Below are 26539 nucleotides of genomic sequence, written 5' to 3'. Positions count from 1 at the left end.
TTATAAAAAAAGAAAAAAATACTCTTCTGTTTATCTCTTGGTGATTGTTACAAATATGGAATAAAGCTTATTCAACCACAATTACCTCCAGTAGTACTTACATATTCTGAGAAGGTTAAATATTAACAACCCCAGTCCCGTTCCTCTTCCTCCCATCAGACCACCACTTTAGATTTGATATACAGCATTAACTCTGGCATTCCAGAGTGCACAGCAGAAGGGTAAATATCCTCACATTTAACTCAAGGCACAAGGCAGTAAAGAGTTTCATAAGCAATTTTATCTGTCCTCAGCAGCCATCATTAAAATGTGACATCCCCAACCCATTAATAAAAGCAAAAACAAAGTATATTGTTAAAACAGAAAATATTATCTCTCACTAGTCAGATAGTTAAGTGTACTTTACACTGTTTGGGTTTTGACCATTTATAGGAAACACAAATGTGGTAACATATTTTAAGATGTTCTCTCTGCTAAAAATCGTATATTTAACACAAGAAGGGGAAAAAAGCAGCAACTCCTCTTCTCACTCATAACTTCTAACTGAAAAGAGGTACAATAAAGACAAGAAATTCCTCCTTTCTCAGACGTCAAACTGGGATAGAAATGGACATGAAGGAGACATTGAGAGGAAATCAGACAAAGTATTAAGTGCTGAATATTCTGTTTCCATGAAGTTTTCTATTCCTATAATGAAATCTTAGGTCCTCAGTAAAAAACACAGGCTCCTTACACTTAGAAGATTCTCTGCCAATTACTACAGGTTTCAAAGCAGGAAAAAAGAGAAAAACCATGAGTCCATCATCTATCAATGTATCACTGTACATACCCTGAAATCTCATTCCTAATTCTGAAGTCTTTCCTTTTTCCTTACCTTGTTATCTTTAAGGAAAAGTGCTAACATTTCTTCTCTACCGTAACGATAGTCTGCTAACTTATACTTCGGCAAAGCTGGAGAAAGAGGAGGGGACGTGATACTCCCACCACTGGACAGAGCTCGGAGCCTAGGAGAGACATAAAATACAAAAATGAAGGGTCAAATATTCTGGCACCAAGGACTTTTGTTTTTATGTGCTATAAAAATGTTCACTTTAGGTCTTTAAAAGAACAGAAAGAAATCCCATTATCTCAAGATTTTAGCTTTCATATAACCATTGTCACAACACGTTGAGAGCAGTTCACTGAGAAACAGACAACCATGTGGTAATTCCCTAACTTAAAGAGGTATCATGATATATCCCTGAGAAATCTGGAGTGAAAAGGTGACACTGTTTCAAACTTGTAATATCTTAAGCAGGCTTCACACCCAGCACAGAGCCCAATGTGGAGCTTACATTCTTTTTTTTTTTAGTGTCTGTATTTATTTTTGAGACAGAGGGAGAAAGAGCATTGAGCAGAGGAGGGGCAGAGAGAGGGAGACAGAATCTGAAACAGGCTCCAGGCCCCGAGCTGTCAGCACACAGTCCTACGCGGGGCTCGAACTCTCAACCACGAGATCATGATCTGAGCCGAAGTCAGATGCTCATCCAACTGAGCCATCCAGGCGCCCCCCAATGTGGAGCTTAAACTCACCACCCTGAGATCAAGACCTGAGCTGAGATCAAGAGTTGGACACTCAACCAACTGAGCCAGGCAGGTACCCCTTGAAATTATAAAGGTAACCTGATTAAAGTAAGGGGTACTTGGCTGGCTCAGTCAGAAGAACATGCGACTCTTGATCTTGGAGCTGTGAACTCGACCCCTACGTTGGGTATGGACATTACCTAAAAATAAAATCTTTTTAAAAAAGAACTGAAATATCACCTTCTACCTGTTAGATTAATAAGAATTAATAAATCTGACAATACCAATGAATAAATCTGGAGTATCAGTTGCTAGTAAGTATGAAAACCAATGGAAATTCTCAAGTAGTAACTGTGGGACTGTAATGGAACAACCACTTCAAAGAATAATCTGCTAATGTTTAATAAAATATTTAGCAAAGTATACTACACGAAAGAAAAAGCAAAACACAGAAGGTTAGGAGCGCCTGGGTGGCTTAGTCACTTGAGCATCCAACTGCTGATCTCTGCTCAGGTCATGATCTCACGGTATGTGGGACTGAGCCCCACACTGGGCTCCGCACTGGAAGTGTGACCCTGCTTGGGATTCTTGCTCTCTCTCAAAATAAATAAACTTAAAAAAAAAACACAACACAGCTTACAAAAAAGAGATACACGTAAACCTGTAAATAAGTTTATACTGTTTAAGAACCATACAAAATGTAGCAAAAGTATAGACACAAACATGAACTGACAAAAAACTCAACATAAGATTCTATGTGCAAAGGGAAAGACAGCATCAAGGGAGTTTTAATTATACCTGCAATGTTTTATTTTCTTAGCTTGGCACTGGGTACATGGATATTTGCTACAATTTATACTTTTATATGCCTGTAATATTTCATGATTCATTTTTAATAAAAGCAATCAAAGATCAATGTAGAGAAATTCAAAATGCAGTGAAGAATGAAAATACAAAAAAAAAGAAAAATTTAAGCCATATTTACTGTTAGGCAGAAAAAATATATAACCCTAAAAGGAATGGAACTGGGGAAAGAGGAACATTTTTTTAATTTTATAAGATGCTTTTATTTTAAAAAGGTGGGGAAACCTCAGCAAAAAATGGCAAGAGTAAGATCCCACTGCAGCACTGTGTCAAAGAGCAAGTGGCAAAACTATCAGCAGCAACTCATTGTCTGGGGGCTGCCTGAAGTTCTATACAGTAGTAAGTACCAAGGGTAAAAGGGGCCAGTGTACTTTAGCCTAAATGAAAATTCAACAGAGGCATTAAAATACATCCCCAAATTGCTAACTTCATTCACATTAGCAAAAAAGAAGAGAATAATCTACACAGTAAAAAAAAAAAAAAAAGAAATCAGAGCATTGTAATACCAATAAAAGGAGGGAGAAAAAAAAAGGAATGTATTAGTAAATTCAATGGTAGAGTCTTTTCTCAATGTTTCTATCTTCTCTTTTGCACTTAGTTTTTTTAACATTCATGGGCAATTTTGAACATTTATAAAAGTCCAAGAATTACAGAACAAACCCTCATGTACCACTCACCCAGCCCTCAGCTCAATAACCAATGGCCAACCCTGCTCCTTCCACCACCCCATCTAACCCTTCTTTAATACCGTTTTGAAGGAAATCCTACGCTTTCAAAGATTTTTTGAAGGGAATTATTTTCAAGATTTTTTTGAGGAAATTTTTGAAGGGAAGTTATTTCATTTGTAAATACTTTAGAATGTTCTAAAAGATAAGGATTTTTTTCTAGTCTGGATTTTGCTGATCTTATTCCGGTGATAATAGGTTTGCCATGTTTCACTGTTCTCTGCATTTCCAGTACACTGGTGACTGCAAGTGAAGGGTACTTCGATGTGGCGGTGTGTAATGCCATCAGGAGGCAGTCCCTGGTTTTACGGGTCTAGCAATCCCTGAACCAATGCCTTCATAGGTCCCTAAGTTCACTAAGGTTACAAAGTGATTTTATTTTATCATTCTTTATTAGCGGGAGTATTTCTACAAGGAGAAACTTCTCTCTTAACACTATTTGGTGTTGTTACTCAGTAGGAAATAGGTTGTTCCCATTAAGAACTCATGTTGTTCTTACAGGAAAGTTAGAAAAAAAGCCTTCTTAGTTTTCAAAATAAGGACTTAGTTCACTAGCATTCTCCAATGGTAACAAATTATTTTTTATTAAAGTATTTCAATTCAATGCACTTCACAATGTCCAAATTGTCTCATCCTTTTTTGCTTTTTAAGTAGGTTCCCCACCCAAGGTGGGGCCTGAACTCCCAACCCCGAGATCAAGAGTCATGCTCCACCGACTGACCCAGTCAGGCGCCCCTCAAATTGTCTCCTCTTTGACCGTGGGAGATTCTTCAGGTTGGCTCCTAATTCTGACACAACCCTAGCAGTCTTTAACAGCTTCTTTTCTATCTGGTGTGTCAAAATGTTCCTGGCACAGCTTATTATTTCTTGCCTCGGCCCTAGAATCAACCATTTCTCCAGGGAGCCTGATTCTCTTTGGTGCATATGAAGAGCACAATTTAGGGGCCAAGAGTACTCACTGCTGCTAGGTTGATCTTTTGTTTTCTTTCCGATTATTCTTGGACTTTGAGGTCATTTAGTCCAACTCCTGTAAGACAGGTTGGAACAACCAGGAAAGACAACATGCCCACAAAGAAGTGATCCAACCAGGATCTGTTGAAGGACCTTCCAGGAAACTGCTTTCCATCAAATTCATGTAAAGCTGGATTCTTTCCTGACGAAGTGGAATTAATACCCACTCAGAGCTGAGGCTGGGAATTTTACATACGCACTACCTCGTTTCATTTCATTTCAGCTCTGCAACAACCCCGGTAACAAACAAGGGTTACGCAACTTGCCCACACAGAGCAAAGATGCAAACATAGGTTTTCATGACTAAAAAGATCAAAATCCTTCCAGCAATACATCGCAAAATTTTATTCAAAATAGCCAGGGTTTATTCTGCCACACGTTAATTTTAAAATATATGTATTTTATTAGAAATTATTTTAACGTATCTTTCTTATACTGAGCCGATGTGCTCGCCAATCGTTTCTACCACTAGAGGGCATATCTAGGTGCTCTTTCAAGTGAAAATCATTCCCAAAGTGGCAAATAGTCACAATGCCTCAAGAGACTTTCCTTCTCATGGCCCAACATCCCTAATTTGTTCATCAGCTCCTGACAAGTGGCTTCAAATCCACTCACCACCCCGGTTCCCTTCCAGTGGATCCCCATCACCCATGCCCAAGAGCTCCTCCAGCGTCCAGGACTGAATACTTCTTATAGGCACCACATTGATTAAGAGTAACGTAACCAGAGCGCATTCTCAAGAGATTCCTCCAGCTACTGTGAAGAGAACAGCCAAACAAACGGAGAGTAATTCAAACAAAGATGGTGGCCTGAATAAGGATAATTGTGCTCGACTTAATAATCGACAAATCCTATTCCAAGTCCCTCTTCACCTACAGACATTTGGAAAAGCTAACTCATACCTGGGTAATAAATATCTCTAAAACCCCACCAGTGATCTTTAACCTCTCTTGGATCTTGCTCCATACAAGCCTCTCTTCTAGAAATTTAATCCCTATCTGCTTTCCCCTTAGTCTCTAAGTATACCTAAAAGTGATGTGTTTAGGGGCTCCTGGGTGGCTCAGTCAGTTGAGTGTCCGACTTCAGCTCAGGTCATGATCTCATGGTTCATGAGTTCGAGCCCCAAGTCAGGCTCACTGCAGTCAGTGTAGAGTCCGCTTCAGATCCGCCGTCCCCCTCTCTCTGTGTCCCTCCCCCACTCACGTGGTCTCAAAAATAAACATTAAAAAAAAAAAAGTTGGGGCTCCTGAGTGCCTCAGTCACTTAAGTGTCCAACTTCAGCTCAGGTGATGATCTCGCAGTTCACGAGTTCAAGTCCTGTGTCAGGCTCTGTGCTGACAGTCAGAGCCTGGAGCCTCCTTCAGATTCTGTGTCCCCCTCTCTCTCTACCCATCTCCCACTTGCACTCTCTCTCTCAAAAATAAAAATTAAAAAAAAAAGTCCCCTCTCTCTCTGCCTTCCCTTGCTTGCGCTCTCTCTCTCAAAAATAAATTTTAAAAAAATTTTCTATAAAATACAATTGTTAGGGGTGCCTGGGTGGCTCAGTCGGTTAAGCATCCGACTTCGGCTCAGGTCATGATCTCATAGTCCATGAGTTCGAGCCCTGCGTCAGGCTCTGTGCTGACAGCTCAGAGCCTGGAGCCTGCTTCAGATTGTGTCTCCCTCTCTCTCTGCCCCTCCCCTGCTCATGCTCTGTCTCTGTCTCAAAAATAAAAACATTAAAAAAAATTTTTTAGTAAAATTTTTTAAAATTTAAAGCTGGAAATAATTTTTAAAAATAAAAAATAAGTAACAGTGATTTGTTTAAAACCCCTTTAATGCAGCATCCCCCCCTAGCTATGCACCACTGCATGCACCCCCAAACTATGCACCACATTCCCCCAGTTATGCACCTCTTCCATTCAGAAATATCCCCAACAACCTCAATTACGGGTCACTTCAAAACCCAGAGCAATCTGGATTCTCCCCTTCGATTCCACTACTCCAGTAGAGTTCACAAATAACATCACCAAATCCAAGGGACAATTTCCTATCTTTGTCATCATCTTCCTGGCCATACTGAGATCTGTTTAACACAAGAGGCCCACTTCTATTGTAAGTAGTAGCAACTAACAGGTAGCAGTAGCAGGGCCTCCTAAAACCCATGATACCCCCAAAATCTTCACTTATTATTGTCCCAAATCCTAATTTCAGCTTATGAAAGCAATATGAAGTGTCAATATAGATGTGTGAAGTCAAAAAACATTTCTGGGTAAGCTTCTGATTCTCAACTCTGGCTCTGACCTCTCCCCTAGAGAACAAGGCTTTCATATGCAATCACTTACAGCCTCTCCACTTTAGCCCCAAACCCTACTCATCAGCTTATTCATTCCAACCCCCTTCATCACCATATTCCCAAAGGCAGATAAGGACACCACCATCTAAACCACTAGATTACCAGTCAGGGAATCACGCTTTACTCATTCTACCATTGCCCATACCTAATTACCAGATCCTACCAGTTTTAAATCCTACATCTTGGGATGCCTGGGTGGCTCAGTTGGTTAAGCATCCAACTTCAGCTCAGGTCATGATCCCACAGTCCACGAGTTCGAGCCCTGCATCAAGCTCTGTGCTGACAGCTCAGAGCCTGGAGCCTGCTTTGGATTCTCTGTCTCCCTCTCTGTCTCTCAAAAATAAACAAACATTAAATCCTAAATCTCTCAAGCCATCCCATGGATCAACTAACCCATTATTGTCCACACTTTCATTTCTTACCTGGACTGCTGCAACAACATCCTAACTGATATACCCAGTCATCTTCCGTCTCCCACAGAACTATACGTATATTCCCAATGCAAACCTGAATAAAATGTCCCCTGATTAACAACTGTTGACTGACACACGATGATCAAATAAAACCCAGAGCTTCTTAACACAGAAGGGCTGCCTCCAAGCTCATCTCTCCCACACTTCACACTATAATAAACACAATGTCTCAGAGTTCCTCTCTCAAACTTGCTGTTTCTTGCCCCCTTGTCTTGACACATGCCTTTTCTGCTATCAGGAATATATTCCCAAACCATTTTCACTTGGGCTCCTAGGAGGAGAGGTTAAGTGGAAGGAAGGGAAAAAAGAGTCGAGTCAGAATGAGGAGGATGAGGGGTTGGAAAGAGAATTGTAGAGGGAAAGGAAGAGAGGTCGAAATCCTTAAGACCTTGGCTAGACAAAAGTACCTGCTCAACCTTCACGGATCTAACTGGCTAGTGGAAGAAAAAAACTAACAAATGGTCATACAAATACACATACAGCTATTGAAGGATTCTGGAGAAAAACCTGACCCAAGTTATATCTTAAGATTATTCTGGATGCTGTAGGGAGAACCATAAGAAGAATGAAAGCCCGAAAACATCAGGCCACTGCTGCAATGGTTTATGTCAGAGATGGTGGTGGCTTATACTGGGGTGATGGCAATAAACAGAAATGAACAGATTTCAAGAGATATGTTGGAGGCGAAATTGACACAACACTGTAATGAACTAGATGTAGAGATACAGAAGTAAAAGAAACCGAATATCCAGAAAACTCCAAGACTTCCGGCTTGAGCAAATGGGCACACAGTAGTATTTAAGATTAAAAGAAATAAGTAATCCAAAAGTAGGTACCATGTCCTTTCATCTTTGTTGCGTCAGCACCTAATCCAAGGCACAGAATATAGGAGGCAGGTGAGAAATGTTTTCTAAACAAATCTTAACATTCTCTTCTAAAATACACCCCTGGATAACATCGAATTACTATCCCTTCAGACTGCATAGATGTCTTTTACTCTTTTTGAAAACTGGGATGATTAATGCATCCCGTCCTCCAGAATTTCTCTCATCCCCCACAAAGATGATGGCTAATAACCCAGCAACCTCAGGTTTCCCTTCTTTGCCTCCATTTCTCCCCACCCCCTTGAGACTTGAATGCCTTCATCCAACATTTACTAAGTGCCTATGTCCAGTAAGCTAGGCTAAACATGTGCTTACCAAAACTGAGAAATACAGTGCCGTTCTTCTGTTCTCTTCTGAGTAAGGAAAACACATAGAAACATAACACAAAGTCGTAACTATTTCAACACAGTTATAAACAAAGTGCTTTAGGGGAAACAAATACCTCACTTTCTTGCAAGGTAACACTTGGGAAAACTTCCTTAAGACCATGTAATGAGATACAAGAAAACCTAAAGGCAATTCCTTGGCTCCTTCCCCATAAAGACGACTAACTATCTGCAATCATTCCCCCTATGATAAATTCCTTAATCATCTACATTTATCTATTTTCAATCCAATATATGTATTTATATATACAAGCATATATATATATATATATATATATATATATATATATATATATAAAACAAGTATAATGAATTTGGGTTTTTTTTTAAATGTCTTTAAGTATACATAACAAAATTTCGCCAAAAAAAAAAAAAAAAAAAAAAAAAAAGAAGAATGGGAGGAAGCAAACCAAATGTTAGCGATGGTTCTTTGGATGGCAGGATTAAGGATAACTTGGATCTTTTCTTTTTCTTTTTGTACTACTGTTTCCTCCAAGGTTTTCTGGAACAAGCGTGAATTACCTTGTTACTGAAACTAACAAAAAATTTCAAAAAACCTAAACCTACCAGATTTAAAACCAAAAAAAAATGTTTTTCTTAAGGTAGTACTTAGTGTTTGGTCAAGGGTAAAGCAAACAGGCAGGGGATGGGAACTAAACTAACACAACCTTTCTGGTGGTCAATCTGTCCGTACATCATCCAAAGCCTTAAAAATGAAACTGATTTAATAACTCTACTTCCAGGGAATTATTCCAAAATAAATAAGCAGCAACACAAACAAAACTGTTGAAGGCTGTATACACATATTTATAATAGAAAAACATTAAAAACAACTTTACTTTCCAACAATTCATTCACTCATTTAACAAATATTTATTGTGTACCTATTATTTGCAGGCACTGGATACAGCAGTGAACAAAGTATACAAAAATTGAGACCAAAGTACTTGCCCTCAGTGGAGCTCACAGTCTAGTGGGAGCTGGAGAATGGAATATAAATAATAAAGAGAATAAGTGAATAAAATGTTTACCATGTTCTATTTGGATATAGGTCATGAAGAAAAAAATAAGCAGAGAAGATAGGGAATAAGAGGAAGACATTATATATAGATAGTCAGGAGAGGTCTAAGGTGGCAACATCTGAGTAAAAACAATGGTTTTATTCCTAAAAACAATGTGCTCCTCCATTAAATCTATCACACCCTTTTGAATTGCTTTGGTGACTATATAATACATACCTTTGTCCCAAATACAGAGATAAGCTAAGACCTAATGACTCCACAGACCTACCTTAACGAGTCCATGTATACAGTCACCCGTAGTCTGTTTCCACCACAACTGTCAACACTCTCCCATCGTCACTACTATCCCAAGTACACCTCTTCATTTTCTCCGTCTTTCATTGAACATTTATATTTTACATCGTAATAAAAATTATGATCTTAGGAAATAAAGTATAACTAAATGTTTCTGTATGGTTCAGAGTTACACACTGACTAAATGCAATCACTCTAAACTTTGATTCTAAAGTATTCTGGACCCAGCTCCTTGCCTCAAGTTTCACAACCAATGTAATGTTACATGCAGAAAAGCACAGTAGCAGCTTCTATTTATACTGCAGCTTTCTAGTTCAGAGTTACCAGAGTTCCTTAAGGTTCTCATATATTCCCTTTGCCAAAAGGAATTTTTTTTTTTTTAAATGTTTATTTATTTTTGAGACAGACAGAGCATGAGCGGGGGAGGGGCAGAGAGAGAGGGAGACACAGAATCCAAAGCAGCTCCAGGCTCTGAGCTGTCAGCACAGAGCCCGACGCGGGGCTCAAACTCACAGACCGTGAGATCATGACCTGAGCCGAAGTCGGACGCTCAACCGACTGAGCCACCCAGGCGCCCCAGCCAAAAGGAATTTTCATAGCTGGTAAAACAAAAAAAAAGGCAGTGTGCCTACTTAGACCCCCACTCCTCAGTTTATATGCATTTCATATGACTAAGGGAAGGCTCCTAGGCTCTAATAATGATGCCTGAAGGGTGACAATTAGGTAAAGCTACTGTTTAAGCAGGAGACTGGTAACTGTCTTCTACTAAAGTTACTTCAACTCAAATTTGGTATAAAGCACTGGGCTGATCAAACAAAACACCATCAAACATGACTTCTGAGCATCACTGAAAAAATGTGTACCATGCTGTTGATGGACTGGGTCACTGACTGATGGACTGACACACTGAAATGACTTTAGGAACCCATGATTTAGGGCAGGGGCCAGAAAACTTTTCTCTGTAGAAGGCCAGAGAGTAAATAAACTTTTTGAGTCAGATGGCCCCTCTTGTAACCACTCAACCTTGCCACCGTAGTATGAAAACAGCCTGATAATATGGAAACAAACAGGTGTATCTGTGTTCCAATAAAATTTTATTCAAAAAAACTTTATTTATACTTCCACGGGCCATAGTTTGTCAACCCATGGTATACAGCATCCAGCTAAATGTGTACTGACTCTAGAACATCTCCAGTAGTTTTTTTTCTTTTGTTTAGGCTAAATTCCTGGTGTTGTCTCTTTTTCTTAATAGATGATGGGACAGAGGGGGTAGGGGACAACTTCCTTAAATTAGCTGACAATTTTAATCATGTTTTTACAATGAAAGAAACACGTGTAAATACAAAAGAGAAGCAGTTACAAATTCTAGATAAAGGCAGAAGAGTCACACACAAAATGGTTTACAAAATGAGCTATATGGATTTAAATCCACCATATAAAGGAAGTTAATAAAATGTGAATAAAGATGTACTATGAGAATGTTCATCAAAAATATTTTTGTAATAACGGAAAACTGAGAATGGCCTATGTATGCTACATCTACAAGTCTAGTTAAATAAACGATGGTACATCATACAATGCAACCATTTAAGATGATAGAAAACATTTATTGAAAAAAAAGATACTTTTGATGTGGTTATTTTTTAAAAGCAGGTTACAAAGTTGAATGTACAGTATGATCCCATTTTCATGAAAATAAATGTACACACACACAAATAAGCATACACAGAACCACCTGGAGAGATAAACCTATTTACAGTGGTTATCATGGATGGTAAAATTGTATCTTCCTCTGGCTTACTTGTAATTTCTAATTTCTTTAGAAACATATTGATTCAATAATAAGAAACTTGTTTTTTAAATATAAACTAAAAACTAAAACAGGTACAGCATTACTTAGGTCAACATTTCCAAAATAAATTATCAAAGTATAGAACTTGCATCAGTTTTTAGAATTTCAAGTAGAGATTTCTCCTCAGTCTCCAAATGCTGACTAAAAGGGCCGAGAAAATTTAGGAATTACATATAAAAAGAAATGCATAAAATAAGTTAATATGTGTCCTCAAATAGGGAGTTACTACAGAAGTCTGCATCACTTTTCAAACCACCACCACCTAAACAATCAAGAATATTTAAAACACTATTCCAATTTATCTACTATATACTGCCTCTGGTTCAAGGTTTGAAAAGAAAAAGCAACTATTCATGCCACTGACGAGAGGATCTTCAATCACCAACACTGGGGGGAAAGGAAGAAGAGGGGGAAAAAGTCACACTACAATGTGATGGATCTCAAAATTCCATAAGAATTCCATTCAGGGTCCAAACACATCTGTAAGAGACTCAAAGGTCAATTAATTGTTATTATGGCAAATGCTATCCCAATCTTAGATGGGCTACAGTTAATAACCAGTATAATTCTGGACCACCTGCCTAGCCCATCAATAAAAAAAATTCAAACAGTAATTCAATAAAAGTATGTTTTCAAAGAAGTCTAGGAGTAGCACTTACAAAACAGTATTGTAGCAGAAAACATACAGATAAAAATATGACAATTATATGTAAAATTTTATATGTACCTAGACAAGGGCTGAAACAAAAAGCAAGTAATTTGCTAGGGTGGTGGGACTGCAGGGAGTCCATTATCATTACAAAACCAGACCAAGAAAATTTCATTATCATTACCTAGCCAGACCTAGAAAAGTTTTTTAAATATAGAATGCAGTCACTGACCAAACAGAATTTATTCCTAGACAAGCTACACTGTTTTCAACTAGGCACATAAATCAAAATCTCAAAAACATGTACATTTATAAACCACCCAACATCTGTAAAAATACCTTACTACTGTACTAGTAGTACATCCAATATCAAGCAGGATGAGATTCTGAAAACTCACCATTCAGGCCCAAAGTTCAGTGTCTGCGTTTCCGCTGCCATTATTTTCCGTATTTTTACAATAGATTTTTATATGTGGAGAAACCTGTGAAAGAGAAAAATATCTCCATACAGTTAGTCAAGAGCAAATGCAGAATTCCAGCCCAGAAAGTCTAACTAGGGTGTTTCATTCATTCCCGGGGCAGCTATCAGAATGGGTTTTAATCCGTGTTTACAACAATCTAGCAGGCAATGTGAAATTAACAAATCTACCTCACATTTCAATTCACATCTTCTTATGTGGGAAAAGGAGACGTGGTATAAGGTGAAGCCCATGAGATGGGTGGATGCAGACCACACAGGGCACCAGGGACCAAATTAAGGACTTTCTCCTTCAGCCACTGAGCAATAGGGAGTGAATGAAAGGTAACAGATTTACATTTTAATTTATATTAATTACTCCTTTGCAATGACTCTCCCATAACCAACCATGAGCTATATTCAAGATTCTTAAAATAAGCACCCCCCCTTTCCTATCTCACAGCTTCCACTACAACTCTCCCCCACTTTCTGCTTAGCACTTTACACGCTAGTGATTATTTTAAAACACTGTCTTGAACCATCAATTTCATGAGTGACCTTTCAAAAGCCGTTTTAAAATATCAGAGCTTAAAGTGAAGTAAGTCAAACAGGGAAAGCCAAATGCTGTAGGGTACTTCTTGTGTATGGAATCTAAAAGTGCCAATGAGTACTCAGAGAAACCAAGAGTGAGTGGTGGTCACCAGGAGCTGGGCGGTGGGGGAAACGGGGAGATATCTGGTCAAAGGGTACAAAGTTCTAGTTACAACATTAACAAGTTCTGGGGACCTAATGCACAGCAAGGTGACTATAGCTAATAATACCATATTATATACTTGAAAGATACTAAGAGATTAGACCTTAAATTTTCTCACTACAAAAAAGAAATAGCCATTACGTGCTGGAATGAGGTGTTAGCTTGATGCAATGGTGGTAATCATTTTGCAATATATAAATGTATCAAATCAATACACTATATACTTTAAACTTACACAATGCTATATGTCAACTACATCTCAAATATGGGGTGGGGGGTGGAGGATATCAGAGCTTAAAAATGGAAAATACTGTAAATATTGTAAATATACTGTAAATATCTCCAAGATAAATTCACATCACCCTGACTTTTGTTTATGTTTAGAAGATCTAAAAAAAAGTTAACTGGAAAAATATGCCTCAGGACACCTGTTGGTAGAGCATTCAACTTTGATCTTGGAGTTACAGGTTCAAGTCCCATGTTGAGTGAGAGATGGCTTAAAAATATTAACCAGAAATTGGTCAAAAATGCAAAAAAGGCAAAGTAAAAGTACGTTAATGTCTATAATCGGCCATTAATTTATCTGCCCTGTGGGAAAAAAATAAAAGGAAAGAAAAAAAGGGAAGAAGCTCAGTGGGTGGGGAAAAAAATAAAATTAAAAAAAAAAAATAGGGGCATCTGGATGGCTCAGTCAACTGAGCAGCCGACTCTTGATTTTGGCTCAGGTCATGATCTCACGCTTCATGAGAACCTGCTTGAGATTCTCTCTCTCTGCCCCTCCTCCTACTTGTGCACGCTCTCAAATTAACATTTAAAAAATAAAAATAATAAATAAATAATAACTTATCTGCCCTCCTCCTAGAAGGTATTTCCAGCCCGATTTCAACCCTGAGGGTTCCAAGATGTCCATATTCTAACTTAATTTAACCCTGTTCCTGCTACCTGACCAGGCAAGCTTATACACCAGACTTAAGCTGAGGTCAACTTAGAGCCCGCCCCACCTCTTAAGCAACTAGTGATTCAAGAATGCAATACATAAGGGGTAACTGAGTGGCTTAGTCAGTTAAGCGACCAACTCTTGATTTTGGCTCAGACCATGATCTCACAGGTTCCTGAGATCGAACCCCAAGTCAAGCTCTACACTGACAGCACAGAGCCTTCTTGGGATTCTCTCTCTCTCTCTCTCTCTCTCTGCCCCCTCCCGCTCACCTCGCACGCACTCTCTCTCAAAAAGTAAACAAACTTTAAAAAAAAATTTTTTTTTAATGTAAAATAAGGGGCTCCTCAGTGGCTCAGTTAGGGGTCCAACTCCTGATTTCAGTTAAGGTCATGATCCCAAGGTTGTGGGATGGAGACCCACATCGGGCTCCGTGCTGACACTCTCTCCCTCTCTCTCTCTCTACCTCTCCCCCTCTCCCACCATCCTTCTTTCCCTCTCCCTTAAAAGAAACATTTATTTTTAATGTAAAATAAAAAGGGGTGCCTGGGTGATGCAGTAAGTCAAGCACCTGATTCTTGATGTGCTGATGGCACAGAGCCTGTGTGGGATTCTGTCTCTCCTTGTCAGCCTCTTCCCCACTTGTGCACTCTCTCTAAATAAGTAAATTTAAAAATTTTTTTTTTTTTTTAATGTAAGAGAGCTTATGATCTGAGCCAAAATCAAGAGCTGGTCACTTAACCGACTGAGCCACCCAGGCGTCCCTCACAGACCACTGAAGGGAAAAAAATGTAAAATACAAATTTTAAGTAATTAAAAAACTCTAGCAGAGTTTACTTCACAGGATGATTTCTTCCTTAGTAATACATAAAATAAAGAATCTCCCAACTGATACATGTTAGATTCCATTAGATTCCATTAGATTCCATTCCAACTGAAATGACTTGTCAAGGTTATGATGATCAGACCCCAAGTAAGGTGCCCACTGTAAATTAATACAGATATGCTGCTTACAAATCATCCCTGTGACCATACTTGGCATAAATCAATCAGTGTGCCTTTAAAAACTATGTGGACCTACTTGACTAATAAACAGACATGCAGAGACTACATCAACTATAAGACTTTACTGTAATAAAAAACATCTTGAAGGAGTGTTTTTACTACCATTTTAAACCCCATCCAGCCAATTGTTTTATCCTCAAACCCCTGGGGCACCTTGACCATCAGAAAACAGCTCTTAATTTATAAAGCAAGTCAAGATTTGAACCAGACTGAGGGAATGCAAGCTGGTGCAGCCACTCTGGAAAACAGGATGGAGCTTCCTCAAAAAACCAAAAATAGAACTACCCTACGACCCAGCAATTGCACTACTAGGCATTTATCCACAGGATACAGGTGTGCTGTTTCGAAGGGACACATGCACCCCCATGTTTATAGCAGCACTATCAACAATAGCCAAGTATGGAAAGAGCCCAAATGTCCAACGATGGATGAATGGATAAAGAAGATGCGGTGTATATACACACACACACACATATAGACACACACAGTGGAGTATAAGTCGGCAATCAAAAAGAATGAAACCTTGCCACTGGCAACTACGTGGGTGGAACTGGAGGGTATTTTGCTAAGTGAGATTAGTCAGTCAGAGAAAAACAAATATCATATGACTTCATTCATATGAGGACTTTAAGAGACAAAACAGATGAACATAAGGGAAGGGAAGCAAAAATAATATAAAAACAGGGAGGGGGACAAAACAGAAGAGACTCATAAATATGGAGAACAAACTGAGGGTTACCAGAGGGGGTGTGGGAGGAAGGATGGGCTAAATGGGTAAGGGGCATTAAGGAATCTACTCCTGAAGTCACTGTTACACAATATGCTAATTTGGATGTAAATTAAAAAAATAAATTAAATTTAAAAAAAGAACAAACAGGGGCGCCTGGGTGGCTCACTCGGTTGGGCGTCTGACTTCGGCTCAGGTCATGATCTCACGGTTCATGAGTTCGACCCCACATCGGGCTCTGTGCTGACAGCTCAGAGCCTGGAGCCTGCTTCGGTTTCTGTGTCTCCCTCTCTCTCTGCCCTCCCCTGCTTGTGCTCTGTCTCTTTCTCTCTCTCTAAAAAATAAATAAACATTAAAAAAAATTTTTTAATAAAAAAATTAAAATTAAACAAAGAATAAAAAAAGATTTGAACCAGGCTGAATTTATAAGGCAAATGACTCTCAATTAAAAACTGAATTATTTGACAGCTATGCAAATATTAAAATCATTTAGAGATTTAAATCCCCCCCCCCTTAAATTACTACCTTAAGGCCACACAGGTCTTGGAAGCACAAAACTCCAAGGATACCATCACAGCAAAGGATGCAAATGGAGGCCCTGGAGTTGAACGCATAACCTGTATAACTGCCGGGAGCAGTCTTGAATTCCAGGACGAAACCCAGGAGCAGGCAAGGAAATCCTGTTCCAGTCCCCTTTATCATTCTACCTACAAACCTTTCAGGTAGTGCCCAACTACCAAACTACACAGACATTAAAAACTTAGTTTCTTTAACGCCCTGAGCTGGAAACCTAATTACCGATTTATAACATGGTTTCCATACAAAGATTACTTCCCAATGTAAAGATTTCTGAAGAATTCTTAAGAACCTAAGAATAATCATCCAAGTGATTTAATTATCAGCTAAAGAGATCTACATTACTCAGAATGATACTCTACTCAGGCTCTTTTATGAATTGAAGCAGGAAATCTAAGAGCCATGTCTGTTGAAGAAATCTCATTTAAATTCTTACAGTACTGTAATCTCTAATTCTCAAGTCCCCACCTCAAATTGCTCCTTCCAAAATCGATTTAAATGAGCTCAGTCCTAATTTTTTATGTATCTAACAGAGAGACTCTCTTACCCAATGCCCCTGAATTATATATTAGAATGGAAACTGAGCCTATTTCTCAACTGTCCTTTCTAAGATGCAGTGAGGTACTGAAATGACACAGGTTTCGCCGTGAGCTAAATGTTGTCAATGCAAAGCTCCAGGCTTGCGATCCTTAGAAAACAGCTCTGAATTTTTAGAGGAAGTCAAGATTTGGACCAGACTCTGGATGCTGTGCTCCCACCATGTTCTTCTGTCTCTCTAGACTGCGTTTTCTTGAAACTATCCCCTCTTCTTTCCTCCATGACCAGCGCTGTACTGGTACTGCTTTCCTATCTTCATTTCCTTCCTATTTAGCTGCCATTCCCCCAAAGCTTCTAACTTCCCTGAGCATACCCATGGTTTATTTAACTACAAACTGTATAGGTATTGCCTTGAACCTTCTGTTGTCTACAGTGGTGTTCTCTACTAGCACTTAGGGTAGAACTCTACTAAATCACAGGGGTAGCAAGGAACACACAGGGAGGGGGGGTGTGGGGGGGGTGACTGTAAAAAGAGCAATAAAAACTTCTCCCACAAATTTCCAAACTGCTTCCCTTGGGAAGGGTCCCAGCCCTGCTGTGAATAACAGATTTTTTTCACCCATGATCTATATGGCATTTCCAGCTGCCTGCTCCTCCTATACATCTACCTCAACAACAGATCAAGATACCATTTTTTTTCACAGTCCAATAGTCAGCCAGACTCAAAAACCCAGAATCATCTGCAGCTCCTTCTTCCTCATTGCCTGTCTCAAATTCAATCAGTTCCTCCTTCAAGATTCTTCTTGCATTCTCCTCTCATTATAATTAAACCTTTGTTAACTCATGTTTGGATTATTATAATAAAATTTCCAACTTGCTTCCCTGAATCACCCTCTAACTACTGACATCTAACAACATCAATCTTCCTAAAGCACAACTCTGGTCATGCCTACCCCTCTGTAAAACAGTCAATTAAACCTACCATGTAGGGTCAAAACTGGTATTTCAGGTCACCACCAACCTGATCATCTATACCCCTCTCCTCAACTCAACCTCCTATGGTTTCACCTCCAAACTCAAGGCCAAATGAGAACTTTCTATTCTCCACTGCATTGTCCTTCTGTGCTTCTCTGTTCATGCCATTCCTTTGCCCCAGAAGGACTGCCTTGCTCTACCTCCCTTACAGTGGCCTGCATAAAACCAAGGATCCATTCAAGTATCTACTCCATTTCCTAAGTAGAAGCAGCACTGCTCTCTCTGGAAAGGAAAATGTAAACATAAGATGCAGAAATGGGGGCACCTGGGTGGCTCAGTTGGTTAAGCATCTGACTCTTGGTACCAGCTCATATAATGATCTCACAGTCGTAGGATCGCCTGGTGTCAAGTCTCTGCACTGCGCGTGGAGCCTACTTGGGATTCTCCCCCTCCCTCCCTGCCCCTCTGCCACTCACGCACTCTCTCAAAAATAAATTAACTCGAAAAAAAACAAAAAAAGATGCAGAAATGGAATGGAACCTATAGGATTCAATACTGAGATGGCAGTGCTTTTTGAATCAGTATATATAACTTGAAAGCAAAAAGAAAATGGAAAAGAAAACTTGGAAGCAAAGACATAGTTTTGATCAAAATGAATGCACCTAAGGAAACACCCCAAAAGACCATTAATATGAACCTTGAACTCTAGTGTAGAGTCAAGATGGGGATGAGAAAACAGATTTGGAAGTAAATCTACACAACTGCAACCAAAATTGAATGAAACTATCCCAAAGCAGAAATCAAACAGGAACAAGCTCAAGGGACAAGAACAAAGCCCAGCAAACACCATGCAGGAGGATACTGGCAGGAAGAGAAAGACTGCACAGTTAAAAATCTCTAACACTAACCTTTCACCCTATCATGGACCCTCACTTTCTCCACATTCACTGTATCTATAACAGAAAGGAGAAAGAGCCAGGATCTTTGGGGAAGATTACTCATTTGTTCAATAAGGCTAAAAACTAAAATGAAGATTGGTAAAATAGTGCCCATATCATAGAAGACTTTGTATTTTATATCCCAAGGGCAATGAAAGGCTATAAAAAGATCAGGGCAAGAAAATGTCTAGAATGAAATCTGCACTTCAGGAAGATCATTCAAGATGCCAGGAGGAGAATGAATTAGCAAGAGCTAACGTAAGGATGCCTGGGTGGCTCAGTTGGTTGGGCATCTGGCTCTTGGTTTTGGCTCAGATCATTATCTCATGAGATCAAGCCCTGCACCCGGCTCTGCACTGGCAGCATGGAGTCTGCTTGGGATTCTCTCCCCACCCCCCCACCCCCCCAATTCTCTGCCTCTCTAAAAAAAAAAAAGCTAAAAGGTAAGGAGAGGTGTTAGAAATTCAGCAGATATTGTGGAAGCCAGACCTATATACCTATAGAGAAAGAGATAATGATAATAAATAATAACTACATTCACAGACATAAAAGAGGTCACCAACATATTAAATGTTTAAGGCAGGTTACAGAGCACAGAGAATCATTACATTCAACACATTTTAAAATATATTCTTAGTGAGTATACATAAATATGCCCCACGTTATTAATATTTACTTCTGAATGGTAGAATTATGGATAATCCTTTTCCTATTAAGTTTCTAACTTATGTATACAACAAAGATAGTACAGGCACAATTTTTTTTAATGGAAAAACTCAAAAGTTTCAAACACTGAAGTCAAAAAAGGTAAAGATTGAAAAGTCTTCACTGGCTTCCACAATGAAGTCACTAGTGACCTGAAAAGCAGTTATAGAAATGTGAAGGGGATACCTGACTGGCTCAGTTGGTAGAGCATGTGACTCTTGATATCAAGGTCATGAGTTTGAGCCCCACACTGGGGGTAGGGTTTATATACATACACACCAGAAAATAGTATCTGCAAGCGGTGTATAAATTATTGCACAGAGACAACAGAAGCAAACCAGGTTGAATGGTCACCCTAGTCAAGGAACAGAACAGGCCATAAATGGAAGAAGATAAAATGATAAAATCCCTGATTCTGCCTACCAACGACCGACATACCTACAACCATACAGGGAAATGTTCTGGTAACCTCAGAGGGCTAAAGAGAAGGTAAAATTATCAGGGCACAATAGACTTCAGTTACCTTAATAATGCCGAAAAACATCCTATGAACAATTTAACATATGAAAAGGTTTAACACACAAAAATTATAGAGACCCCAGTAATAGTTCTTGAAATAGAACCAGGAGACTGGGTCAACAGTAAAAGAAACTCCATGGTTATGAAGATGATACAACAAAAGGATGAATAAACAGAGGGATCCTCATTCATCTCATGACCAAGGATGACAGTAACACACAGCACAGTGGAGAATTCTGGGAACGAGTCCTGGTCCGAGTCCTGGTCCTAGCATCTCTGAAATATAAAAGCACCCAAATCTTGCAGGAAGGATTCAGAAAAGGACATAAAATGGATATAATGCCATAAAGTGCTTCTTATGGAATATGTGCAAAATACTGTTAGTTCAGAGACAACCCTATAAGCCTATCTTTCTCGTGCCGAAAGCAACTATGACAGCACAGATAGATGGTAAGGCTCTAGCAGTTTCTCTCCTTTGGCTACTCCAATTCTGAGATAAGGAACTCAGACATCGGCCTACCCTCAAATTTTCAGAGCTGACTTAAAAACAGCTGATAAAACACTCCTATATAACCAAAATTTCAGACCTTGCCCATTAATCAAAATTCCTTACAAGTGAATTCAAGTAATATATTCCTTCTAATACTAGGAAATCGGTCTTGTTTGATAAACTGCAATCTATATTTGACAATGAATGCAAAATAATCTGGCCCTTTTGTCAACATCCTAAAAACTCTGTGCTAGCGTCACCTGCGTGGCTCAGTAGGTTAAACATCCAACTCCAGCTCAGGTCATGATCTCGTGGTTTGTGAGTTTGAGCCCCGTGTGGAGCTCTGTACGCACTGACAGCTCAGAACCTGGAGCCTGCTTCAGTTTCTGTGTCTCCCTCTCTCTCTGCCCCTCCTCCACTCACACACTCACTCACTCTCTCTCTCTCTCAAAAATAAACACTAAACGAAAATTAAAAAACAAAAAAACAAAAAACACTCTGTGCTAAATTAGCCCCCACTGGCAATTATCTTATCTCTGATTACTAGTATAAATATTTTCTCTATGTATTTTTTTGTTTTCCTGGGTTCCTTACCTCCTCTTTGGGACCGCATCAATCACTCTGTGGGCATGTGACTGCTTGTTCAAGAGAGGAGAGAGAAGAAATCAACCCAGCTCTATATTACCATTGGATGTGCAACAAAGAAAAGGGAGACCCTGGTCCCTCAGCTCTAAGTCTACCATTTTCTCACAACCTGGCACAATGTCAAGAAGCCAGACGACTTCTGGGCATAGTCACTGTCAACATGAAGGAGCTGCAGATCTATGTAAATAAGCTCTAACTAGAGAAACACAGCAAGGAGAAGCAAAAGCAGAATCAGAATCCGGCACAGCAGCGGAGAGTTCAACTGATACTGCTTCCAGAAGTCTTGACAGACCAATTAGTTACAGCTACTAATAATTCAAAACGTATACTCCTTTAAAACCTCCTGAATTTTTCTTATAAGTATCATCTGCTGATGCAAACCTCCATCTCCTGGATATGTAAAAGTTACCCAGAAAAAACTATGGCAAATCTGGAATGAACTCCAGCCAGTACTACAGATAGTCTGACAAAGACTAACAGAATGAACACCAAGGAACTGAATCTGCCCCCACACTTCTTTAATACCATTTTCCCAAGAGTAGAAAAAAGAGCTACTCTTCTAGCACTCCTCACGTACACAGTCCCAAATAAATGATTAGTTCTGTCCCCATTCCAACAGCAAGCTATTTTTACCTTAGCCAGATGTGGATTAAGATAACACAAGATTAATAACTCCATTAGTGCAAATTAGTTCAACCACTTCAAAAATAGTTGGGCAATATCTATCAAATCTAAATATATGCCTACCCCATGATCCCATAATCCACTGCTAGACATATATGCAAGGGAAATTTCTACCAAAAGACAAAGACAAGATATTCAAAGTAGCTTTATTCATAATTACCAAAAACTGACATTTGGCTACTGTGTTCATCACCACAAACAGATGAAAGGGTAAACAAACTGTAGTGGAGCTTCAAGGAGAGGGTGGTATGCCAGACAGAGCACTGAAGCTCTTCCCTTCCTCACAGCTCCCTTGCCCTATGCATCTCTTCCCTCTGGCTATGTTACTAAGAAAGGTAACATCATTAATAATGAGACAAACAGGGGCACCTGGGTGGCTCAGTCAGTTAAGCGTCCAACTCTTGATTCCAGCTCAGGTCAAGATCTCAGTCAGTCCTGAGATCAAGCCCTGCGTCAGGCTCCAGGCTGGGCATGGAACCTGCTTAAGATTATCTCTCTCTCTCTCTCTCTCTCTCTCTCTCTCTCTCTCTCTCTCTCTCTCTCTCTCCCTCCCTCCCTCCCTCCCTCCCTCCCTCCCCTGCTCTAGGGCACATACATGCTCTGCCTCCCTCTCTCTCTCTCTCTCTCAAAAATAATGAGACAAACAAACAGACACCATGTGCCTCCTGATGTGTTGCACTGAGAAGGACACAGCATTATTTATGTTTACATTCCTGACAATAATGCATAAACTGAAACTAATCTTGAAAAAACATCAGATCTACCCGAACTGATAGACATAAAACCAATCAACTGTAGTCTCCAAAAATACCAATGTCATAAGACACCAAAAAAAAAAAAAAACAAAAAAAAAACAAAAAAAAACAAAACAGCTGAAGATTCATCCCAGATTAAGGGAGACTTAGAGATATAAAGACCAGGTGCCTGTATGATTCTTAATTTCATCCTAAACCAGCTATAAGAGATATTAAAGAGGAGCACCTGGGTGGCTCAACTGGTTAAGCATGGACTCTTGATACCAGTTCAGGTCATGATCTCACAGTTCGCGAGTTAGAGCCCCTCATCAGGCTCTGTGCTGATGGTATGAAGCCTGCTTGGGATTCTGTCTCTCCTTCTCTGTCCCTCCCCTACTTGTGAGTGCACACAAGCTCGCTCTCTCCCAAAACAAGTGAACTTTTAAAAAAAAGAGAGACATTAAAGAGACAACTGTAATAATCTGAATAGAAGTTAAGGAGTTAGGTAGTAGCACCATATCAATGTTAATTATGACTGAAATTTTTACTGTGATTATGTAGGAGAATGCTCTTATTCTTAGAAAATAACACTGAAGGGGTGCTGCTGGCTCAGTCAGTGCAGCATGGGACTCTTGATGTCAGGGTCATGAATTCAAACCCTATGATGGATACAGAGCTTACTTAAAAAACAACAATAATAATAGTAACAATAATAATAAATTAGGCGCGCCTGAGTGACTCAGTCTGTTAAGCATCGGACTTTAGCTCAGGTCACAATCTCACAGTTCATGAGTTGGAGTCCCAGATCGGGCTCTCTGCTGTCAGTACTGAGCCTGCTTCAGATTCTATGTCTCCCTCTCTCTCTGCCCCTCTCCCGCTCACACTCTCTCTAAAACCTAAACATTTTAAAAATAATAAGTTTATTTAAAAAAAATATATTGGAATGTTTATGGGAAAAGGAGCATGAGGTCTGTATCAAACTCTCAAATGGAATGGAAAACTTTTTTTTTAATGTTTATTTATTTATTTTGAAAGAGTATACACAAGCAGGAAAGGGGCAAAAAAAGAGGGAGAGAGAGAATCCCAAGCAGCCTCTGCGCTGTCAGCAAAGAGCTGACACCAGGCACAAACTCATGAACCATGAGATCATGGCCCTGAGATGATGACTGGAGCCAAAATCAAGAGTCAGACGCTTAACTGACTGAGCCACCCAGGTGCCCCTGGAATGGAAAAAACATATATAAAATGCTATATGTTACAAATTATGTGAAGAATTATATACATACGTACATGCACATACAAGAAAGAAAAAGAGAAAGAAATGAATAAAATAAATACAGAAAATGTTAAAAACTAGTGACAACAAACTACATGAAGGGCATACTAAAAAATCTTAGTAATTTTTGGCAACTTTTCTGTAAGTTTGAAATTATTTCAAAATAAGTTAAATTGTAGTATATTCCTACAATGAAACATTCATCAATAAAAAAGAAAAGAACCCATTACTGATACAACAAAGAACCCAGCTACCAAAGAATATATACTGTGTGACTCCTTTGAAAAGAAGTTCAATAAGTAATCAAAAGGGGACAGATGTCAGAAATGTGCTCATCAGGAAAGTAGAACTCGTGAGGAGGAAGGAGAAGCAGCCTTCTGGGGAGCTGGAAATGTTCACTATTGCAATCTAACCGGTGATTACGTAAGTATATAATATGTAAAACTTCTTCCAACTATACACTTCAGATTTGTGCACCTATTTACTATATTTTATACCTCAATATAAAAAACGATGAAATAGGGGGCACCTGGCTGGCTCAGTCAGTGGAACACGTAACTCTTGATGTCAGGGTTGTGAGTTTGAGCCCCATGTTGGCTGTAGACATTACTTAAAAATAAAAGGTAAATAAATAAGTAAATAAATAAATAAGGTTAAAATAAACCGTAAGATAGTTTCACTAAAAAAAAAGTCCAATTAAAAATATTTTAGGGGCACCTGATGGCTCAGTTGGTTGAACGTCCAAATTTTGATCTTAGCTCAGGTCATGATCTCATGGTTCCTTATATTTGAGCTCAGCATTGGGCTCTGCACTAACAGCGTGAAGTCGCTTGGGATTCTGTCTCTCCCTCTGTCTGCCCCTTCCACGCTTGCTCTCTCTCAAAATAAATAAACTTTAAAATATATTTTTTTTAGTGGACATGAAGCTCAGCTATTTTATTTTTTTAAATAAGCTCTATGCCCAACATGGGGCTTGAACTCACAACCCCATAATCAAGAGTTGCGTGCTCTACCAACTGAGCCAGCCAGGCACCCTTAAGATGGCTTTTTTTTTTTTTTTTTTTTTTTAAGTAATTTCCACACCCAACGTGGGACTCTTTAACAACCCTGAGAGATCAGGAGTTGGATGCTCTAACAACTAAGCCACCCAGGAACCCCGAAGCAAAGCTATTTTAGATACAAATCATCTGGGGCGCCTGGGTGGTTTAGTCGGTTAAGTGTTCAAAACTCTTGATTTTGACTCAGGTCATGATCTCACGATTGTGAGATGGAGCCCCATGTCGGGCTCTGTACAGACAGTGTGGAGCCTACTTGGGATTCTCTCTCTCTCTCTCTGCCCCACCCCCGTGCTCACTCTCTCTCTCAAATAAATTAAACATTTAAAAAATAAATAAAGGCCAATCTTCGGATAACAAATACTAAATTTATTCCCTACTTAAACTTTTGATTAAAAAAACTTATACCGCTATACTGATATAATAATCTACACATCTATTATTTGCTTAAGACCAAAAACAAGTCTACATTAAAATGAAGCAAGACTAGGAGCACCTGCCTCAGTCAGTAGAGCATGCAACTCTTGATCTCGGGTCATCACTTTGAGCCCCATGTTGGGGGCAAAGATTACTTTAAAAGTTTAAAGAATGGGGCGCCTGGGTGGCTCAGTCGGTTGGGCGGCCGACTTCGGCTCAGGTCATGATCTCGCTGTCCGTGAGTTCGAGCCCCACGTCGGGCTCTGTGCTGACAGCTCAGAGCCTGGAGCCTGTTTCGGATTCTGTGTCTCCCTCTCTCTCTGACCCTCCCCCGTTCATGCTCTCTCTCTGTCTCAAAAATAAATAAACGTTAAAAAAAAAAAAAATTAAAAAAAAAAAGTTTAAAAAATAAAATAAAATAAAATAAGGCAAGACTCAACCACTAAGCTAAAATATGTAAGTCTCAGAATGCATATTTTTCCCAAACTTCAGAAAAAAGCTAAAGCTAAGTAAAACAATGAAAAGGAAACATGAGGAGAGAACCACATACACCACATCACTTATCTTCATAAAAGACAGGAAGCAATCTTATGAAAGCAGCACATTCACACAACATAATATAGGTACAATGAGGTTTGCACACAAGAGTATAATTACTCATATGTCATTAAAAGACAAAAAGAACACAGAAATGAAGAAAAATTAGTGAGATGAGATTAAGGATTTTATCCCTATTTTCCTAATTTACAATAATCTTCAATTACTTTTATGACAAAATATATTTTAATTCTCACAGGAAGTGTTTGCCTGGTTTCTATGAAATATTTTCCCAACCCCAACATAAATGTCATAGAAAGTTAATATTCTCTTGAACATTAACTCAGTTTAAAAAATAATTTTAAGGGGCGCCTGGGTGGCGCAGTCGGTTAAGCGTCCGACTTCAGCCAGGTCACGGTCTCGCGGTCTGTGAGTTCGAGCCCCGCGTCAGGC

At 39.3% G+C, this 26539-nt stretch overlaps 1 protein-coding gene across 9 annotated transcripts in view; it reads right to left on the bottom strand.

Annotated features, from left to right (window-relative positions):
* GIGYF2 (GRB10 interacting GYF protein 2) overlaps window positions 1-26539 on the bottom strand; it is a 146976-nt gene that overhangs the window by 102849 nt on the left and 17588 nt on the right. For all 9 annotated transcript variants that reach the window (XR_006205769.1, XM_042950529.1, XM_042950528.1 and 6 more), the window contains exons 3-4: window positions 12457-12540; window positions 875-1004 (exon numbers count right to left, since the gene is read on the bottom strand). Coding sequence is in view for 8 of the 9 variants with exons in the window: in XM_042950529.1 (XP_042806463.1) it covers window positions 875-1004; window positions 12457-12497 (171 nt within the window). In the remaining variant the exon portion in view is untranslated. The remainder of the gene's footprint in view (window positions 1-874; window positions 1005-12456; window positions 12541-26539) is intronic.

The sequence above is a fragment of the Panthera leo genome, chromosome C1, assembly GCF_018350215.1.
Source record: "Panthera leo isolate Ple1 chromosome C1, P.leo_Ple1_pat1.1, whole genome shotgun sequence".
Taxonomy (NCBI): Eukaryota; Metazoa; Chordata; class Mammalia; order Carnivora; family Felidae; genus Panthera; species Panthera leo.
This window is presented reverse-complemented; position numbering and strand designations above follow the sequence as displayed.